Source organism: Camelus dromedarius, chromosome 7 (assembly GCF_036321535.1).
Source record: "Camelus dromedarius isolate mCamDro1 chromosome 7, mCamDro1.pat, whole genome shotgun sequence".
Classification (NCBI taxonomy): Eukaryota; Metazoa; Chordata; class Mammalia; order Artiodactyla; family Camelidae; genus Camelus; species Camelus dromedarius.
The window spans coordinates 76,179,754-76,197,412 of NC_087442.1; the positions used below are offsets into that span (position 1 = coordinate 76,179,754).

Below are 17,659 nucleotides of genomic sequence, written 5' to 3' on the forward strand. Positions count from 1 at the left end.
TTTAAAAGCTATTAGCCTTTATTATTCTTGTTTGCCTTTTTTTTTTTTTTTTGAATTGTTTGCCTTTTATGTTGGTTAATGTTAGTAATTGGAAAGATAGGTCAACTCCTGAGAAAATTATGTCAAGCTGATTTAAGTTTTCCCCTGTGACAGGACAGACTTTAAATCATTGAGTGTAATAGGAGATACTAGTTCTCATGGATATCTGTGAGACTGGGATATAAAAGGAGTCATACTCTCCTGCCAGAGAGTATCATGTAATGTCCAAATTCAAATATACTTCAGCTCACCCTTTTTTTGTATAGCTTGAACCATATGAAATTGTTGATTTGATAGTTTTTACCTACACAAATGAAAATTTTCATACACAACCTAATATTAGCATGTTGCTCGGTCTCCAAAAATAGCACCAGGTGATTTATATATTTTGGCTGCTGGTTTGTTTGGTTTTTTTTTTTTGTTGTTGAGAATGAAAGTTAACGTCTCTGCCTTCAGGGGCATTTACAAAACAATTACAGTGCAGCAAGAAATGTGGTAAAAGATATAAATATGATAGATAACCTATAGCTGGGGGATCGGAGGCCATTTCATGAATTAGGTAGTATTTATGATGGACCTTATGGTGTTTAAACAAGTACAGATTAGCTTGTGGCTAACTTGTATGGAATTGAATTATTTCTCTTAGGGGAAATGGCCTGGAGGTAGTTATAAATGTGATAAATTACATTTATGTGGTATTCTAGGCTGATTTTTGGGGGGGATAGGGCGAGATATAGGAAAATAAGGTTGGTTGTAGATCATGTGAAATGCTGAATGATGATTTCATGAAAGAATATTCAGATCACTCTGTGGCCAGGATAAAAGCCATTCATTTATTAACATTTTCCTTTTTCCTCCATTATATTTTCTCCCCACCCCCCCTTTTAAGAAGTTATTACCTGCTTATAGATGCTAACTTGTGGCTAAATGGTATGGAATTGAATAGATGGTTATTAGACATTTCCTCTTTAGCTAGTAAGAGATACTTTGGCAGTGGGTTTGTCTTGGGAGAATCTTACCATCAGCCCAGTTAAGCTATGGTAGTTAATGCTCACTTGATTCCAAAACCAGGAAACTACGGAGTGGACACCCCAGGTCCCTGGTAGCTGAGGTTAAGTTAGGTGGCCATAATCTTGTCTCAGGTGAGTATGCAGGAGGTTAGTGGGAAGCTCACCTTATTCTGCTGAACAAACAGGTAATCAGTTACAATATAAAACCTTTGAAGGATTTAAGTAAAAAAAGGAGATTGCTTATATGTGGAATTAAAAAAAAAACAGACATAAATGAACTACTTTTTGTAACTTAGATGATTGGTTTCTTGAATATGTAAGCACATTTGACTGTCCTTTATGATTGGATTACTGCATTCTGTTGATTCTTACTTTGTGGGTGACTTTATTCCTTTGATGACTATGTAAGTTTAAAAGGCTGAAGCTCTAAACTGTTCTTAGAAACAGTGAACAGCACATATATGTAAATTTTAAAACGGTTATATCTCTCAATGAGTTGGTCTTCCTAGAATAAACTTTGTTTACCCCCCAAAAAGGACAGAAAAGTTGAAAACTGAAGTTTCTGACTAATGTTAATTTTTCCATCTTACTTGAAAATCTTTATTAGAATTATCTTGTCCTGATTCCTTCACTAGTATCTTCTAAGGATTCAAAAAGTTTACATCTTAAAGTGTCTTTACTTGTTACCTTCAAATGCAGTCATTGAAAAGTTATCTTTTCAAAGTATATTAAATTAAATCATCCTAACTTAGAATAAATAAATGAGGCCTACTCCTCCCCATTTACAATGGGATAAAAATAACCTGCTTTATAGCATCTTTTAATATTGCATTTTCAAAGTAATATTCCATAACCTTATGGACAGATTGGAAGGTGGTTCAGGAGGTCCTCACGTTTAGGATAGAAATTTGAGAAACAACAAAAAGGATATGAAAGGACAGTCATTTAGGTATGAGGTTCTTGAACTTGTCAAGCAGCTAGGATAGTGTAGAATTAACTGTGTATCACTAGGATATAAAGTACATAAAGGGCAAGAATTTGTAGTTTACTCATTATCATAGCCTCAGCTCCTTGGGGGAGGGAGAGAATGCCTGACTTTTATAAAAGCAGATGGCCAATAAATGAGCCTACGAAATGTTCAGAGCAGCTGCCTGAGGGAAAATACAGATTTGCCCATGAGTGTAAACTAAATGAAGCTTCTTTGTTGTCCAAGCAGTACCCTAGAGGTCTTGCCAGGATGCAGGATTCCCCACAATCTTCTCAGCCTTGATCCTTTACATCAAAAAGTATTCTGTGGAACTCTCACTTAAGATGTTTTATGAAAGAACTTTGTGGCCAGTTATTTGGTAAACAGCTTGTTTTTTTGTAGTGACACCTTTGATATCCCAGACACTTATTCCATAGAACACACACACAATGGGAAAACACTGCTCTACAGAATCCTTATTAATGCGTCTAGGAAGTGACTTGATTTATAGGATCACTTTAGAAGATGCAAAAGAAATTTTAATAATAGTAAAATATAATTAGGGAGGGTAAACTTGCCAGAAAAGTCACCTGACATGTACCATTCGTCTCAGTGATGATGAAGTTGATTCTGATTACTATTAATTTTCTAACGTCTCATTTTCTCTCATCAGAGTGTTTAGGAATTGTTATTTCCAAAGATGAGTAATTAATGAGTAATTCTAGTATTGAATAGCAAAAGGGAGCCCATTTATTTTCACAGGTATTCTGTTCAAATAAAATGATATTCAGCTTCAGCTGCCTTGTAATAAATTCCAGATTTCCAAAATCTTGTTTAAATACTAATAATGATAAACATGGTTTATATAATGTTAAACGATTCTTATTCACTTAAAATTTTGGGTGTTTGCTATATGCTGAGCACCATTTCAAGTACTAGGTGAACAAAGAAGGCCAAGTGGCTGTTCTGGAGCATCTTTCATGGGGGATGCAGTACAGGGAATAAGAAATAAACATCAATTAATTAGTTCCCAATTCCTTTTTGAAAAGATAAGGGAGATTATTTAAGGAATTTAATTTCTCTATTTTAAGGCTCAGGTAGGGCAGTTTGGCAGGTTGGCCCTGTCATTTCCCTTTCCTTCAAGTATTTTGTTTTTAAGAGCCACTTCCTACTTTGTAGCAAGGTAGAAGAGTAAATTACAGGTACCTAGATGTCTTCATTTTCTGTTTTTTTCTCATTTCTTATATCCTACTACTACCAAATATCCTAAATTTACGGTGCAGGCATCCACAGTTCATAAGATTATTTTTAATCAGTTTCAAATTACCTAGCATCTCTAATTGGAATGATTTTTTAACAGTTTACTCATTTTTTCAGTTGCAATATTGTAAAACTTTAATTCATGTTCTTTATTATATAACCCTTCAACTATATGGACCTTAGGTTGTCCTCATTTGTTGAATAGGGGGCTTGGACAAGAAGCTCTCTATAGTCTTTTCTAAGTACAAAGGTTCATGATTTCAAGTGAAATTTGTGCTCCAGTGTGTTTATACAATGAAGCACAAAGCTGGAATAAAAATACTCAGTATATCCACTCAAGTGATAAAATCCTATAAAAGGTTATTTAAGCAGACTTTATTCTGCTTACAGGGAATTACTATACTTTTTGCTATTGTAAAGCCATAAGCTGAGATATGAATGATAAAAGCAATCTGTATATAGATGTCATCAGAGCTCTTTCGTAGTTTAGCACCTAACACTCCAGCATTAACAGTTTGTCAAAATCTAATGCAGTATTCCTGAAAGGCAAATCTATCTGATTCTAATTTTGTATCATAGCCTATCAATTGTCCAGGTCACAGATAATTTTAACAAAAATGAGGTCTAGACAGTCATTGGCTTGGAATGAGTTAGGATTATGAGACACACAGGCCTTAGTGGTAGCCTGTGTGACAAGTAAGTATCATCTCAGCTACATCCAACCCAGAGGTTAGGGTCTGTAGACAGTTTGCTAGGTCTATTTAGGACTCTTCAATTTCTCTAGTCCCCTATGCAACCAGCTGTAATTACCTCAGGCTATATATAAAACTGATTTTTCAGTTAGATATATAAAGTAGGTGGTAAACTTTCAGCCATTAGATACTGCCTGTGTGTGTCAAAGAATGTATTAGATGCAGTGGTGAAGAATATAAAAGCTGAATGACATAGGAACTTCAAGGAGTTTGAAATAGATCAGTACACTGATTTTTCATTTCGAGAATCAAAGGCATGCTTACATTTCCAGCATCTGTGTGTTTTCAGATGAAGCTGGGGTAAACCTGTTAAGATACTTGTTTAGTGCTTTCAGTTCTTATAGTAAATGTAGGAAGAGTTATGCTTTATTTTGCTTTATGTAGTATGTGGCTGGTAATTGGAAAGAAGAACAAATCAGGAGCCAGGAAACTTGAATAATTATGGCTCTGCCTTTGAGTGAGTAATATACATGGGCTTTGGTTTCTTCAGCAGTGTAGGACTAGATTATTTTTAAAAGAAGTTCCTGACCAGCTCAAAAAAATAAGTCATCTCTAAAAAAAGAATTTTGCTTTGACTATCAATTTGTTGTATTGTTTATAAGGGAATTCAATTTTTAAATGAGTTTTGTCTTTATATCAATTAATTTTATCTCTGACCCTCACTCTCACCATCTGAAACAGGTGAATGATGTCAAACAAACTTCTTTTGGCATAAATACATATTATCTTAGTAAACCCTGGATAATCACGAAAGAGAAAATACTTTCCTTGGGTTCCTTTCCTGTACATAATTTTTTTTTTACACATAAAATAATTATTGCTAAGACAGGTTTGTTTCTTTTGGGAAAATGTACTTTTCCTAGATTTAAAAAAAATTTTAAAGAGGTAACCACCAATAATGAACCCTTTCTCTTACCACCTCCATTCAACAGGTGAAAGAGTTATGAAAATCATTTATTAGTAACTCCAGATTTCTAAGTTTAGCGTTTTTGAAAAGCCCTGATACATGGAGACAGGGTTTTTTTGTTTTTGTTTGTTTTTAAGAGAGCCACAGATGAAAGGGGATTGAGTAAAGGGATTTTGAAAGTCCAGAGACATAAATCATCTAAGGGAAGAATTCAGCTTTAAAACTTCCAGTTCCAGTAAAAAAAAAAAAAAAAAAGTCTTTTGTGTGTGCTCTTTATAGACCAAGAAAGTTAAGATGCAGATATGTGTCCCTGAACAAGCAGTCTTACCTCTTTGGACCTCAGCTTCCTTACCTGTAAAATAAAGAGGGTGAGGATAACGCATTTTGTAAGACTGACACATTTGCGGTATGGCAGTTTGTTTTAACTAATTAGAACGTTCTCAGAAGACTTGTTTACATACTTGTTTCCTTACTGAGTGTAACAAAGAAATACAGGAATGAGTTAGTAACAGTTTCCATAGTGTAGGTGTCTTGATGCTTGAATCTCTGTTGATAATTACTGGAACTCTATAAAGTTCCGGTGTTGAGAAGATCATGCAGCCAGACCTTGAGTTTCTGATCTTTCTTTCCCACATCGATGACAAAAGAGGAAAGACAAATGGATCTGAACCTCATGACCTTTGTTTTTTTCATTTGGAGAACTGGACAGTTGATGGACGTGCTTCCTGTTTCTGGCTGAAAGCCAAAGCATTTGCCAGGCCCACTGGGCCAAGGCTCTGAGCCTCTTAATGTTCTGTTTCCAAAGAGAGCTGATGCTCAAAGAAACTCTTGCTGTTCCCTTGAACTGTCAGTGCAGACAGGAAGAGGGGAGGGTAGAGGGATTCCTTATAAGGATTGTAATAATGGAGAGCAAGAATGTGAAAGTAAAAATAACATATAACACGTAAGCGTTGCCCACCATTTTCCAAGTAAGGTTGGAAATGTCACAGATATTTTGTTTGAACTCAAATGATTCAGTGAAGTGTTAAGTATTGTTATTTACATACACATAAGAGGCTCAAAAAGGTTAATGACGAGGGTTAAGTTGCCTAAGGTCGCAGAGATAGTAAGTGACTGGTAGAGTTGTGATTTGAATCCAGGACTTCATCCCACAACACATGTCAACATATTCACTTCTTAAGTTTATATGAACTTAGCTTTTTCAACATATATTACCTTAGGAACTTTGTTCTTATTTTAAAAAGGCTGACTGATATACTATTGAGAAAGAGGGATTGTTTTTTGTTTGGCAAAGCAGGGTCATTTTGGAGGCTTTTTTTGTTTTGCTTTACCTTTATCATTAACAATCATCCAAGTACTTCTTTCATGAAATATGTTTGTAATGACAGAGCTTCCTGAGAAGTTCGGAAAGATCTCCAATGTTTTACTCCTTTATCTACAGTCAATAGAAGTGTTTCACTAACATCATAGAAATTTTTTTACAAATTTGCCATGAGCATTTGGACTTTTGAATTTTACTTCAGGGCAGTGATATTTACTAAACCATTTAAAATTTAAATTTCATAGACAAGAGAAGAACGGAAAATGGAAGCAATTCTGCAAGCTTTTGCCAGACTTGAAAAAAGAGAGAAAAGAAGAGAACAAGCTTTGGAAAGGATCAGCACGGCCAAAACTGAAGTTAAAACTGAATGTAAAGATGCACAGATTGTCAGTGATGCTGAAGTTGTTCAGGTATTATTTTTCAGGTCTACTTTTATTTTCCAGTTTCCAATAAAATTTCCACACCTGATTTAATTGCATCTATAAAGAACTTTAAATATATATTAGCCTTTCAGTAACATTCTTCATGTCCTGTGAGAATTTAGACTTGAGATGTGAGACCCATACTTGCTTGGTTTTTGAGAGTTTGAAAATTTTTAATTATGTCATGTTATGTTCTGCTTAGTATATACCAGGATTCATAAAGAAATTCGGAGAAGTTAGCTTCTGAAGCAGATCAATGCCATTAGATTTCAACTTCTCACTTATATAAACATGTATCAAAAGTTCCATTCTATTGTATTTTGAATTAGGAACAAGCAAAAGAAGAAACTGCTAGCAAGCCAACTCCTGCCAAAGTAAACAGAACTAAGCAGAGAAAAAGTTTTTCTCGGAGTAGAACTCATATTGGACAGCAACGTCGGAGACACAGAACTGTCAGCATGTGTTCAGATATCCAGCCATCTTCGCCTGATATAGAAGTTACTTCACAACAAAATGATATTGAAAATACTGTACTTGCAATAGAACCAGAAACTGAAACTGCATTAGCAGAAATAATTACTGAAACTGAAGCTCCAGCACTTAATAAATGTCCAACAAAGTACCCCAAAACAAAGAAGGTATGATTCTTAATGTAAGAACTATTTTCAGGTTTTAAAAATTCAATCTGTAACATCTCATACGTAACAGAGTAAGAGGCATAGTTTTTATACTTGCAGAAGTTTGAGAACTGCAGAACTGTAAAATCAGTCAATATAAATGTGTGCATAATTGTCATGAAGACAGTTAAAATACTCAGTATATCAAAACTTCCTTTTAGTACTGCAGTTCATTATTTCTTTAATTTTGACTACCCTGTATACTAAATGGCACTTCTCAAAAACAATTGGTCTAAGATGTATTATCTTTTCTTTATTTTTTGTAGTTTTAGTTTATTATTTTCCCATTTTATTATTTTTTAACATGTTTTCTTGAGTTAGTCATTTACAATGTTGTGTCAAATTCCACTGTAGAGCACAATTTTTCAGTTATACGTGAACATACATATATTCATTGTCACATTCTTTTTTGCTGTGAGCTACCACAAGATTGTATATATTTCCCTGTGCTATACAGTATAATCTTACTTATCTATTCTACATATGCCTGTCAGTATCTACAAATTTCGAACTCTCAGTCTATCCCTTCCCACCCCCTTCCCCCTCCGGCAACCACAAGTTTGTATTCTATGTCTGTGAGTCTGTTTGTTTTGTATTTATTTATTTATTTATTTATTTTTTAGATTCCATATATGAGCAATCTCATATGGTATTTTTCTTTCTCTTTCTGGCTTACTTCACTTAGAATGGGTTTCTCTTATGACCTTTCTTTTACAGTTAAGGATTAAGATGTAGGAAGTTACATAACTTGAGGGCACAGTGTAGTAGCAAAGCCCGGATTCACGGCTGGGCAGTCTGGCTGCTGACTCCATGTGTCTTAGCACTAACAGAACATCCAGTGGGAAAAAAGAGGGAAAGAAAGGATGCCAAAATGTTTATAGTGATTATCTCTGGGAAGATAGGATGTGGGTAGATTACTTTTTTATTGTGTGTATTTCTGTATGTGTATGTGTGAGACTGTATATGCAAATAGATATATACCACTTTTTCTGCATTTTATACAAATTACATTATAATAAAGAGTATCATTTGATAACTAGATAGAAAAGATACAAATGCCCAGCAAAGAAAATGTGCTTGTGCTGACAAAGGTAATCCTTATTTCCATGCCTGTTACAGTTGTATTTTACCAAATAACTAGTCTAGAAAAAAAAAGAAAAAGGTGACTGATCATTATAACTTTAGGATCAGGTGTACTTTATCTAATCAGTAAAGACTTAATTATGTACATTGTAATTAAAAAATCAACAGAATTAAGAAAAGGATTATGTGAATTTTCAAGGCATGCAAATTTAGGAGATTTCAAACCTCTTAAATCAATAGTGATTGTCAATGCTGACAATTTAAAAACAAAGGTCATGCACTAGTCTCAACTGGAGATTCTGATGGGCAGCCAAGGTAGAAAAGCACTCCCTAAAGTCAGGTTTTTCTTAAAAAACTGAACATTTTATACCTCATATAGAAACAGTAACAAACCTCAATCTAGTGTTTGTATTTTTAAGGTGGTACTGAAGTCTCATAGATTTCACTGTTACAAAAACTACCACGTGCTTTATTCCTGCAGAGTATTACTGTATAAAAACTTTTTGTTGTAAGATTAGATAACCAAGGAAATGTGGAATGACTTAAGAATGGGGTTTTTTGGACATCATAATGATTTAATCTATCATTTTAGATAATAAATCAATTTCAAATTTGATATTAGAATACTCTGTAGGAGAATCTGTATAATTACATAAATTTTCCTTCTCTCTAGCACTTGGTCAATGAATGGTTAAATGAGAAGAATGAGAAGACAGGAAAACCTGCAGACAGCCTTTCAGAAAGGCCTCTCCGCATAACTACAGATCCTGAAGTGTTAGCTACGCAGCTCAATTCTTTACCGGGTCTCACTTACAGTCCGCATGTATACTCTACTCCTAAGCACTATATTAGATTTACTTCACCATTCCTTTCAGAAAAAAGGAGAAGAAAAGAACCTCCTGAAAACATTTCTGGCTCATGCAAGAAGGTAAACTTTTCTCTGGACATGACAGTCTAGGATGAGCCGATGCCTCTCATTCTTGGTAGTGAAATGCTTTTGGAATTGGCTCTACACTTATAAGCTATATAAATAGCTATAAACTGATTTCTATTCATTGATTGTTTTATGTATTTCAGCGGTGGTTGAAACAAGCTCTAGAAGAAGAAAACTTAGCAATTTTACATAGATTTAATTCACCCTGTCAAGAACGATCCAGAAGTCCTACAGTCAATGGTGAAAATAAAAGTCCACTGCTGTTAAATGATAGCTGTTCCCTCCCAGGTAGAATTTTTTTCATTCAGTATTACGTTAGTGTGGGAAGACGTGGCAGGACGTATATAGCTTTTACATATACTAGTTATTACGGTGTACCTTACAAAAGCAGCACACCATCAGATGGATTTTCTCTTTTCTGTCCTCCAACATTCTGGATGAAGATAGACCAAAAAAAACCTTAATTGGCAGTAGCATGTTCTTTGGAGTTTATGGTTGAATTTTGGCTTTTGGGCTAGCTGTTTTTCAAACAGAAAGTTAAATTAACATCTCTACTTGTAAGATTTCTTAGAGATTGCTAGGCATGTAAGCCTTCTGGCAAGATGATGCTTGCGAATGGTGAAATTGACTGAGCTGGGGGTGGACGGAGATTGCTTCTTGTTAGTAATATCTTTAAAACCCTAAAATTTAGTTTCGCCGTGAAAGTTATAATTGTAATTGTTGTTTTGATCTTTTCCACAATATATTATAGCCAATACCAGCAATGTAATTTCTATTATTTCACCAACAGATTTAACTACACCACTAAAAAAACGAAGACTTTATCAGTTGCTAGATTCTGCTTATTCGGAAACCTCCACACCTACTCCTTCACCATATGCTACACCAACTCACACAGATATTCCTCCCACGGACCCATCATTTGCCACTCCTCCACGGATAAAGTCAGATGATGAAGCTTGCAGAAATGGTTATAAGCCCATATATTCACCAGTTACTCCTGTAACTCCTGGCACACCAGGAAATACCATGCACTTTGAGGTGAGAAATTTAAATGGGAAAAAAAAATCAGTGGGGATGCGGTTTCTTTAATAGCTTCCCCCCCATTTATAATTAGTGTACTGAGAGCAGAAAAAAGATTTAACTGGGAACATGCATTTATGTGAATTTCAACTTTAATTAAAATGAACATAACTTTCATCTTATTGATATACAGAGTCAGGCTGACTACATGTATCAAACTGACCTGAAAGCAAATATAAGGGGAATAGAAATAACACAGAAAGTTTAAAACCAGTGTTTGTTTCTCATTTTAAGTTTTCACTGCTATAAATATCATGGGTTTAGTTATATATTTTAATTTTCAAATTCTGATTTCTTTTATGTAGAATATTTCTTCCCCAGAAAGTTCTCCAGAAATTAAGAGACGCACTTATAGTCAAGAGGTAAGGAGATACTCAAAAAGGTTTTTTAAATTGGTGACTTTTTCCTAGTGTCATTATTTTGCTTAAATTATTGGTGGATTTAAAAATAAGTAGCTTCAAAATGTGGTTATTTGTATAACTTTTGTTTTTAATTCTGTAAACAGGGATATGAGAGAGCTTCAACCATGTTAACACTGGGGCCTTTTAGAAATTCAAATTTAACTGAACTGGGTCTGCAAGAAATAAAGACTATTGGTTATACCAGCCCCAGAAGTAGGACTGAAGTCAACAGGCAGTGCCCTGGAGAAAAGGAATGTGTGTCAGATCTTCAGCTGGGACTCGATGCAGCTGAGCAAACTGCCTTACATAAAACCATGGGAACACCTACACACGACAGGACTGATTCTAACAGCCAGCTGGAATCTGCTCACCCTGGACGGGGTCCACTATATTCTTCCTGGGTAAAGAGTCCTGAGAGAACAGGAGTTAACTTCTCAGTAAACTCGAACTTGAGGGACCTGACACCCTCACATCAGTTGGAGGTTGGAGGAGGCTTCCGAATAAGTGAGTCAAAGTGCCTGATGCAGGATGATACTAGAGGCATGTTTATGGAAACACCTGTGTTCTGTACTTCAGAAGATGGGCTTGTGTCTGGTTTCGGACGGACTGTTAATGACAGTTTGATCGACGGAAGTTGCACACCCCAGAATCCACCACAAAAGAAAAAGGTTACAAATTTAACGATTTATAGTCCTTTTATTAGTGTTTTTTTTTTCATACTACTGAGGGTAATTAGTAGGTATAATACGTATTATGTAAGGCATTCATACTTTAGTCATTCACGTTAAATTTTTGATATGTATTTTTAAACCTTTTCTAAATTGCTCAGTTAAATTAGAACATTCTAGTACTGGACCATGGTTTCAGAGATCGAAATCTCAAGATGATTTATTTCATTGAAAGAATAATTTTTAAAGATAACCACTTCCCAGCCAAATCAACAGAACTGTATAATATTTGTGTGTAATATTACCCTTATTTTACATAGAAGAGGCAGCCCTGTACAGAAGAAATACCTCTTTCTTCAGCCATAGTATCTTTATTATTTAGGCCATGGGTATAAAAGTATTCTGAAAAGTATTAATAATAATAGATAAGTATTATATAAACAGTAAGTTCCTTGATTTACCACCACTAGTTGGTTGGCAGACTTACTGAGACAATTAGAATGCCTTGTTTCAGTGCAATGGGAGAAATTTCAACACTTACTTATTTGTTAACAGGCTTATTGCTTTGTAAGTCAAAGAATTTTAGTGATGTGTGCTTTTAATTTTTATAACAGAGTCCAGTTGGCAACTTTGTGGGAAGCAATATAGTATAGTGGAAAGAGCACGGGCTTTCAAGTAAGACCTAGGTTCGAATCCCGGCTCCAACACTCACCAGCTGTGTGACCTTGAGTGAGTGAGTTACTCAATTTCCTCATCTGTAAAATGGGGATGATAATATACCTATTTCATAGGGTTTTTGTTGTGAGGATTAAATGAGATAATGTATGTAAATCACCTAAATATAATGCCTGGCATATATAGTAGGCATTTGATAATTGTTAATTATTATTATTTGTAGAGAATCAAATTTTTTTACATAATTTTCCTAATGTAAATATAGTAATTCTCTTTAGAAAAAAATAGATTGACTCTGACATATAAAACAAGAATAAGAGATTTGCTTTTCCTGTCTTTCCTGCTTAAGGTTTCTCTATTAGAATACCGGAAAAGACAACGTGAAGCTAGGAAAAGTGGCTCTAAGGCAGAACACTTTCCACTGGTTAGTGTATCACCTCACACAAGTGGGAACTTGAGCAGCAGCAGTGGTGATGGGTGTGCCCACAGGAGTGAAAACGGGGAGCAGGTAGAAGGCACTGCTGGCCTACCTTTACCAACACCAGCTACAGTCTATAACGTCACTTCGGAAGAAACCAGCAGTAACTGTGCTGTTAAGGAAGCTTCTGTCAGTGAAAAGAATGAACCGGAAGTTCAGTGGTAAGCCTGTTTAAAAAACCTAACTGGTAACCTTAGAATTACAAGTAGTATACCTTACAGTGAAAGCAGTCTTTTAATTTTGTCATCCAGTCAGGAACTTAACTTTTTACACAGCTGATTTTGAATGGAGCTATGTTCTTAAAGATTTGAAGTATGCTGTTGGGTGGGGGGACCCCAACTTTCTGTTAATTAATTAACTTTCTACTACTTTGTTGTTCTCTCAAGACTAAGCACATAGAGGTTTGGTGGTCATAATTTTGAAAGATCCTTTTTTTCTGATAGAGTTTTGAACCGGCTATACATTTGCCGATATTCGTTAAGGGCCATTGTGTATACGCCTTGATAATTTTCACAAATATTCCTCTCTAAAGAACCTTTATTGTAGTCAGCATCCTGTGATTTCTTTACCACCCTTACCAGTTACCTTGAAAAAACAGTGTTCAGTGTTTCTTCAATAGGAATAGAAGAAGCCGGATCTAGGAGGGTCTTGGCAAAGGGCAGGAGCTCACATTCATACTTTGCTTCTTGGCCCTCTTATCCCTGGGAGCTTCCTGCTAGCCTTACAGTCCAGACACAAGGTAATCTGTAAGGGGTATACTTGGTTCCTTTGGAACCTGAAGTGGCATTCTAAATGTCAAATGCTTTCCTTTAATTCCCCTCTCCTGGGTGTCTGCTTGAGTTTTTGAAATACATGAGGATAAAAAAAAAAAACTCAGCTTTGGGAGCTGTTAAGCTTTGAAAACAGCTTTTTTCTCCTAACACCAAAGTATCTTTCCCCAAAAAGCAAAAGCCTTGGTCTAAGGGGATATGTAGACCATCAAGGGACATAGAATGATGTAGTCTGCAGTAGGTTTTGAGCTGATGATACAATTTGATTTTAAAGGACTGCCTCAACTTCAGTGGAGCAAGTGAGGGAGAGGAGTTACCACAGAGCTTTGCTTCTCAGCGATCACCGCAAAGATAAAGATAGTGGTAAGTGACCTTGTTCCTTGCCCAAAAAGGAGTCAGCTAGTCGATCACTCCGCACCCTCCTTCTCTGCAGTTCTAATGTTCTCTTTGGGTCTGCTTCTGCTTCACCTCTAGGGGGAGAATCACCATGTGTCCCATGTTCACCGAGTCATGTTCCGTCTCCACCTTCATCTCATTCAAATCACATTCCCCAGTTGCAACCCAAGGGCCCAGTCCCTTCTTTCAGTGAACTTATGGAAGGTCAGTAAGCAGATGACCTATCATGGTTTTTGTTTTCAATACTTTTTAAAATCAAAGGAGAGAGCCTTTCTAAGAAGTTGGTTTGAACAGCAGGATTGACGCTGCAGTGTTCATCATGTAATTTTACCTTTTCTGTGGTTTCCTATGCTTTACAGATCCTGATCCTGAAAATCCAGAACCCATGACTACAAGTGAATGTCCATCCCCAGATACTTCCCAAAATGCTTGTAAAAGCCCTTCAAAAATGAGCAAGGTAATAATAACATTGACTTTTGAATGTGGCCATTCAGAAAAGTGGATGGTAACACGCACATGGAGATTTCTCGGCACTTTTCCTGTTAAACAAACTTTGACCAAAAGTTCCAAGGTGATAAACGTACTTCAGTAGCTTATATTTGCTCCAAGAGTTCCACCCCTTATTCTAGTGGTGTCTAGGAAATTTACAGCCTTTTCATGAAATATTTGACCACCCAATTCTCAAAAATAATAAGTAAGGTGACATAATCATTTAACAGAAATGCCATCTCCACCCTGGCTCGTGATCATCCAATGTGGTGTTATCTTTGGAAACTAAAGATGAGGAATCTGAGATTGATTTTTTTCTTAGATTTGAATAATGTAAAAACTTTTACCATAGGGGAGCAAGTTTATATACCCAAGCCAATTAGTCATTAGGTTGAGTGCAGAAATTTGAAGTTCTTTCAGAGTAAGGCTCAGAAATAGGTTTCATTGCTTACAGGGAAAAAGGCAGGTTAAATTTAAAGACCATTATTTCCTTAACTTGTCTTGAAATAATTCAGCTTAAGTGGCTTTTCATTCTCCCAAGCCTCTGTAATTGTCTCAGACTTGTCTTATTCCCTACCTACCCTCTTTTATATTTAAGTAACATTAAATACCAATAACAACAGGCCTCAGTGTACATAAAATGTTTCTTAAGTCTGTGTAATTTGTCTTCTTTTCACAGCCTGGTTCCCCGGGACCTGTAATTCCTGTTCAACCACTTGGGAAAATACTCACAAAACCAGATTCCCACTGGGAGGGAACAGTTATTGTATCAGAAGCTGAGAATGGTGTTCACCCGAAAACAGAACTCCAACAAAAACAGCTATTAAATAATAACACCCAAGCACTTTCAAAGAATCATCCTCCTCAGCCACTTGTCCGTAATTCATCTGAGCAACCTTCACAGAAGCTGCCTTCTGCACCGGTGAAGTTGCACTGTCCTCCGTCACCTCACATAGAAAATCCCCCAAAGTCGTCAACGCCTCACACGCCTGTGCAGCACGGTTATCTGTCACCAAAGCCCCCTTCCCAGCAGTTAGGCTCTCCCTACAGGCCTCACCACTCACAGTCACCTCAAGTTGGAACACCTCAGCGAGAGCCGCAAAGAAATTTTTATTCCGCAGCACAGAACCTTCAAGCCAACACTCAGCAGGCAACTTCTGGAGCATTATTTACCCAGACACCCTCAGGACAATCTTCAGCAACATACAGTCAGTTTAACCAACAGAGTCTGAGCAGCACGGCACCGCCGCCTCCACCCCCTCCGCCCCCTTCTTCTTCGTCTTATTATCAAAACCAGCAGCCCTCTGCAAACTTTCAGAACTATAATCAGCTTAAAGGTAGTCTTTCCCAACAAACTGTGTTTACATCAGGACCAAGTCAAGCACTTCCTGGCACTACAAGCCAGCAAACAGTTCCGGGACACCACGTTACTCCAGGGCATTTTTTGCCTTCTCAGAACCCTGCTCTTCACCATCAGACTGCTGCTGCTGCTGCTGCTGCTGTGGTCCCACCCCCTCCTCCGCCACCACCTGCTCCAGGACCACACCTGCTCCAACAGCCGAGTTCCCATCAGCCACACTCTGTAGCACACGTAGTGGGGCCCGTTCATGCCGTCACCCCTGGGTCGCATATTCATTCTCAAACTGCTGGACACCATTTGCCACCACCCCCTCCACCTCCTGGGCCTGCCCCTCATCACCATCCACCGCCCCATCCTTCCACAGGACTTCAAGGTCTACAAGCACAACACCAGCATGTCGTAAATTCAGCCCCTCCACCACCCCCTCCTCCTCCGCCTTCCAGCGTTTTGGCTTCTGGGCATCACACCACATCAGCTCAAGCCTTACACCATCCACCTCATCAAGGACCTCCACTTTTCCCTTCCAGCGCTCATCCAGCTGTACCACCGTACCCCTCACAAGCTACACATCACACCACTTTGGGACCGGGACCCCAACACCAGCCTTCCGGAGCAGGGCCACACTGTCCATTACCAGTTGCAGGTCCTCATCTCCAGCCCCAGGGACCAAACAGTATTCCAACACCTACTGCTTCAGGGTTCTGTCCTCATCCTGGCTCTGTGGCCCTGCCACATGGGGTTCAAGGACCTCAGCAGGCATCTCCAGTGCCTGGACAGATTCCAATTCACAGAGCACAGGTGCCACCAACATTTCAGAACAACTATCATGGTTCAGGGTGGCATTAAAATGGACTGCAAAAAACATTTTTTAAAATGTTCTGTAAGATAAACTGTATATTTCATATGTACCTATTAAGGTACTTTTTAAAGCTTGTACATGAAACTTTGTATAAAAAAAACACCAGTGCTCTTTCATTGTATTTTTCCCACTTTTGCTTTTTAAAACTCCTTAAGAAATGTGTTCAGCCAGTATTAGGGATCTTTACTTTGTAAATGAACGAACATTCCAGCTGTTTTTCTGGCAGTAGATTTGATGCTACATGATCTTTACATTTTTTTTGTTGCAGTTAAATTCATTTAGTGAATGTTTTCTATATTATTTTATACATACGCATTAAACTACACAGCTAAGTAATGGCACTATGAGGATTTTTTCTTTTTTTCCTGTCAGCAGTTCTGTGAGTGCATCTTAAATATAAAAAAATGCAATACAGATCTTTATAGTTTGGTGTGGACATGGCTCATTTTGTTTTATCGGTTAATTTGCAAGCAAAATGTAATTTAATGTATAGATGATTTTAATGTCTCCTGACAAACTGTAAATACTGCATTTCTTTTGCGTATATAATTGCTTACAGCTTTTCTCATTTGATATATAGCATTGTACATATGACAAGTCTTTGCAAAACTGTGTGATCTTTGTGAAAGTAGTACAGTATATGGCTTTTAATTTCTTTTTTATTTTAAATATACTGTCACATTGAAGCACTGGTTGGGCATTTTAATTCATGTTAATAAATCACAATTATGTCAGTTTTACCAGATTGTCCTGTACAACTTCTGAGATTGGGGATCTGTTGAAACAAATGTTTTCACAAAACTTACATTTTCCAGACAGGAGTTTGGAAGGAGGCTTCCATTTTCTTTAGCAACTACTACCCCAGCTGGACTGCAGGAAGCATCAGGAGGCAGTGAGGGCTTGTTCCTGTAATATTCCTACTTGTTATTTTTGCAGGAGCAACAGCTATAGGAAACTACTATGTACATCTACTTATATCTGACATACAAAATGAATTCATTCCATTAAAGCATCACACATAATACAGTTATAGACTATGATTTACAATAACTTTGAAAATCTAGAGTTTACCTAAAAACACAGGCATACCTAATTTGTACATGCCATG

At 36.9% G+C, this 17,659-nt stretch overlaps 1 protein-coding gene across 4 annotated transcripts in view; it reads left to right on the forward strand.

Annotated features, from left to right (window-relative positions):
- KMT2E (lysine methyltransferase 2E (inactive)) overlaps window positions 1–17,291 on the forward strand; it is a 77,625-nt gene extending 60,334 nt beyond the window's left edge. For 3 of the 4 annotated variants that reach the window (XM_064487670.1, XM_064487669.1, XM_031454717.2), the window contains 12 exons: window positions 6,502–6,666; window positions 7,008–7,316; window positions 9,112–9,366; window positions 9,516–9,660; window positions 10,163–10,413; window positions 10,761–10,817; window positions 10,961–11,524; window positions 12,549–12,838; window positions 13,722–13,810; window positions 13,922–14,047; window positions 14,203–14,300; window positions 15,012–17,291. In XM_064487670.1, coding sequence (XP_064343740.1) covers window positions 6,502–6,666; window positions 7,008–7,316; window positions 9,112–9,366; window positions 9,516–9,660; window positions 10,163–10,413; window positions 10,761–10,817; window positions 10,961–11,524; window positions 12,549–12,838; window positions 13,722–13,810; window positions 13,922–14,047; window positions 14,203–14,300; window positions 15,012–16,538 — 3,876 coding nt within the window. In that variant the 3' untranslated portion in view covers window positions 16,539–17,291. The remainder of the gene's footprint in view (window positions 1–6,501; window positions 6,667–7,007; window positions 7,317–9,111; window positions 9,367–9,515; window positions 9,661–10,162; window positions 10,414–10,760; window positions 10,818–10,960; window positions 11,525–12,548; window positions 12,839–13,721; window positions 13,811–13,921; window positions 14,048–14,202; window positions 14,301–15,011) is intronic. The other variant, XM_064487671.1, reaches the window with a different exon arrangement.
- Window positions 17,292–17,659: the final 368 nt, after the last annotated feature.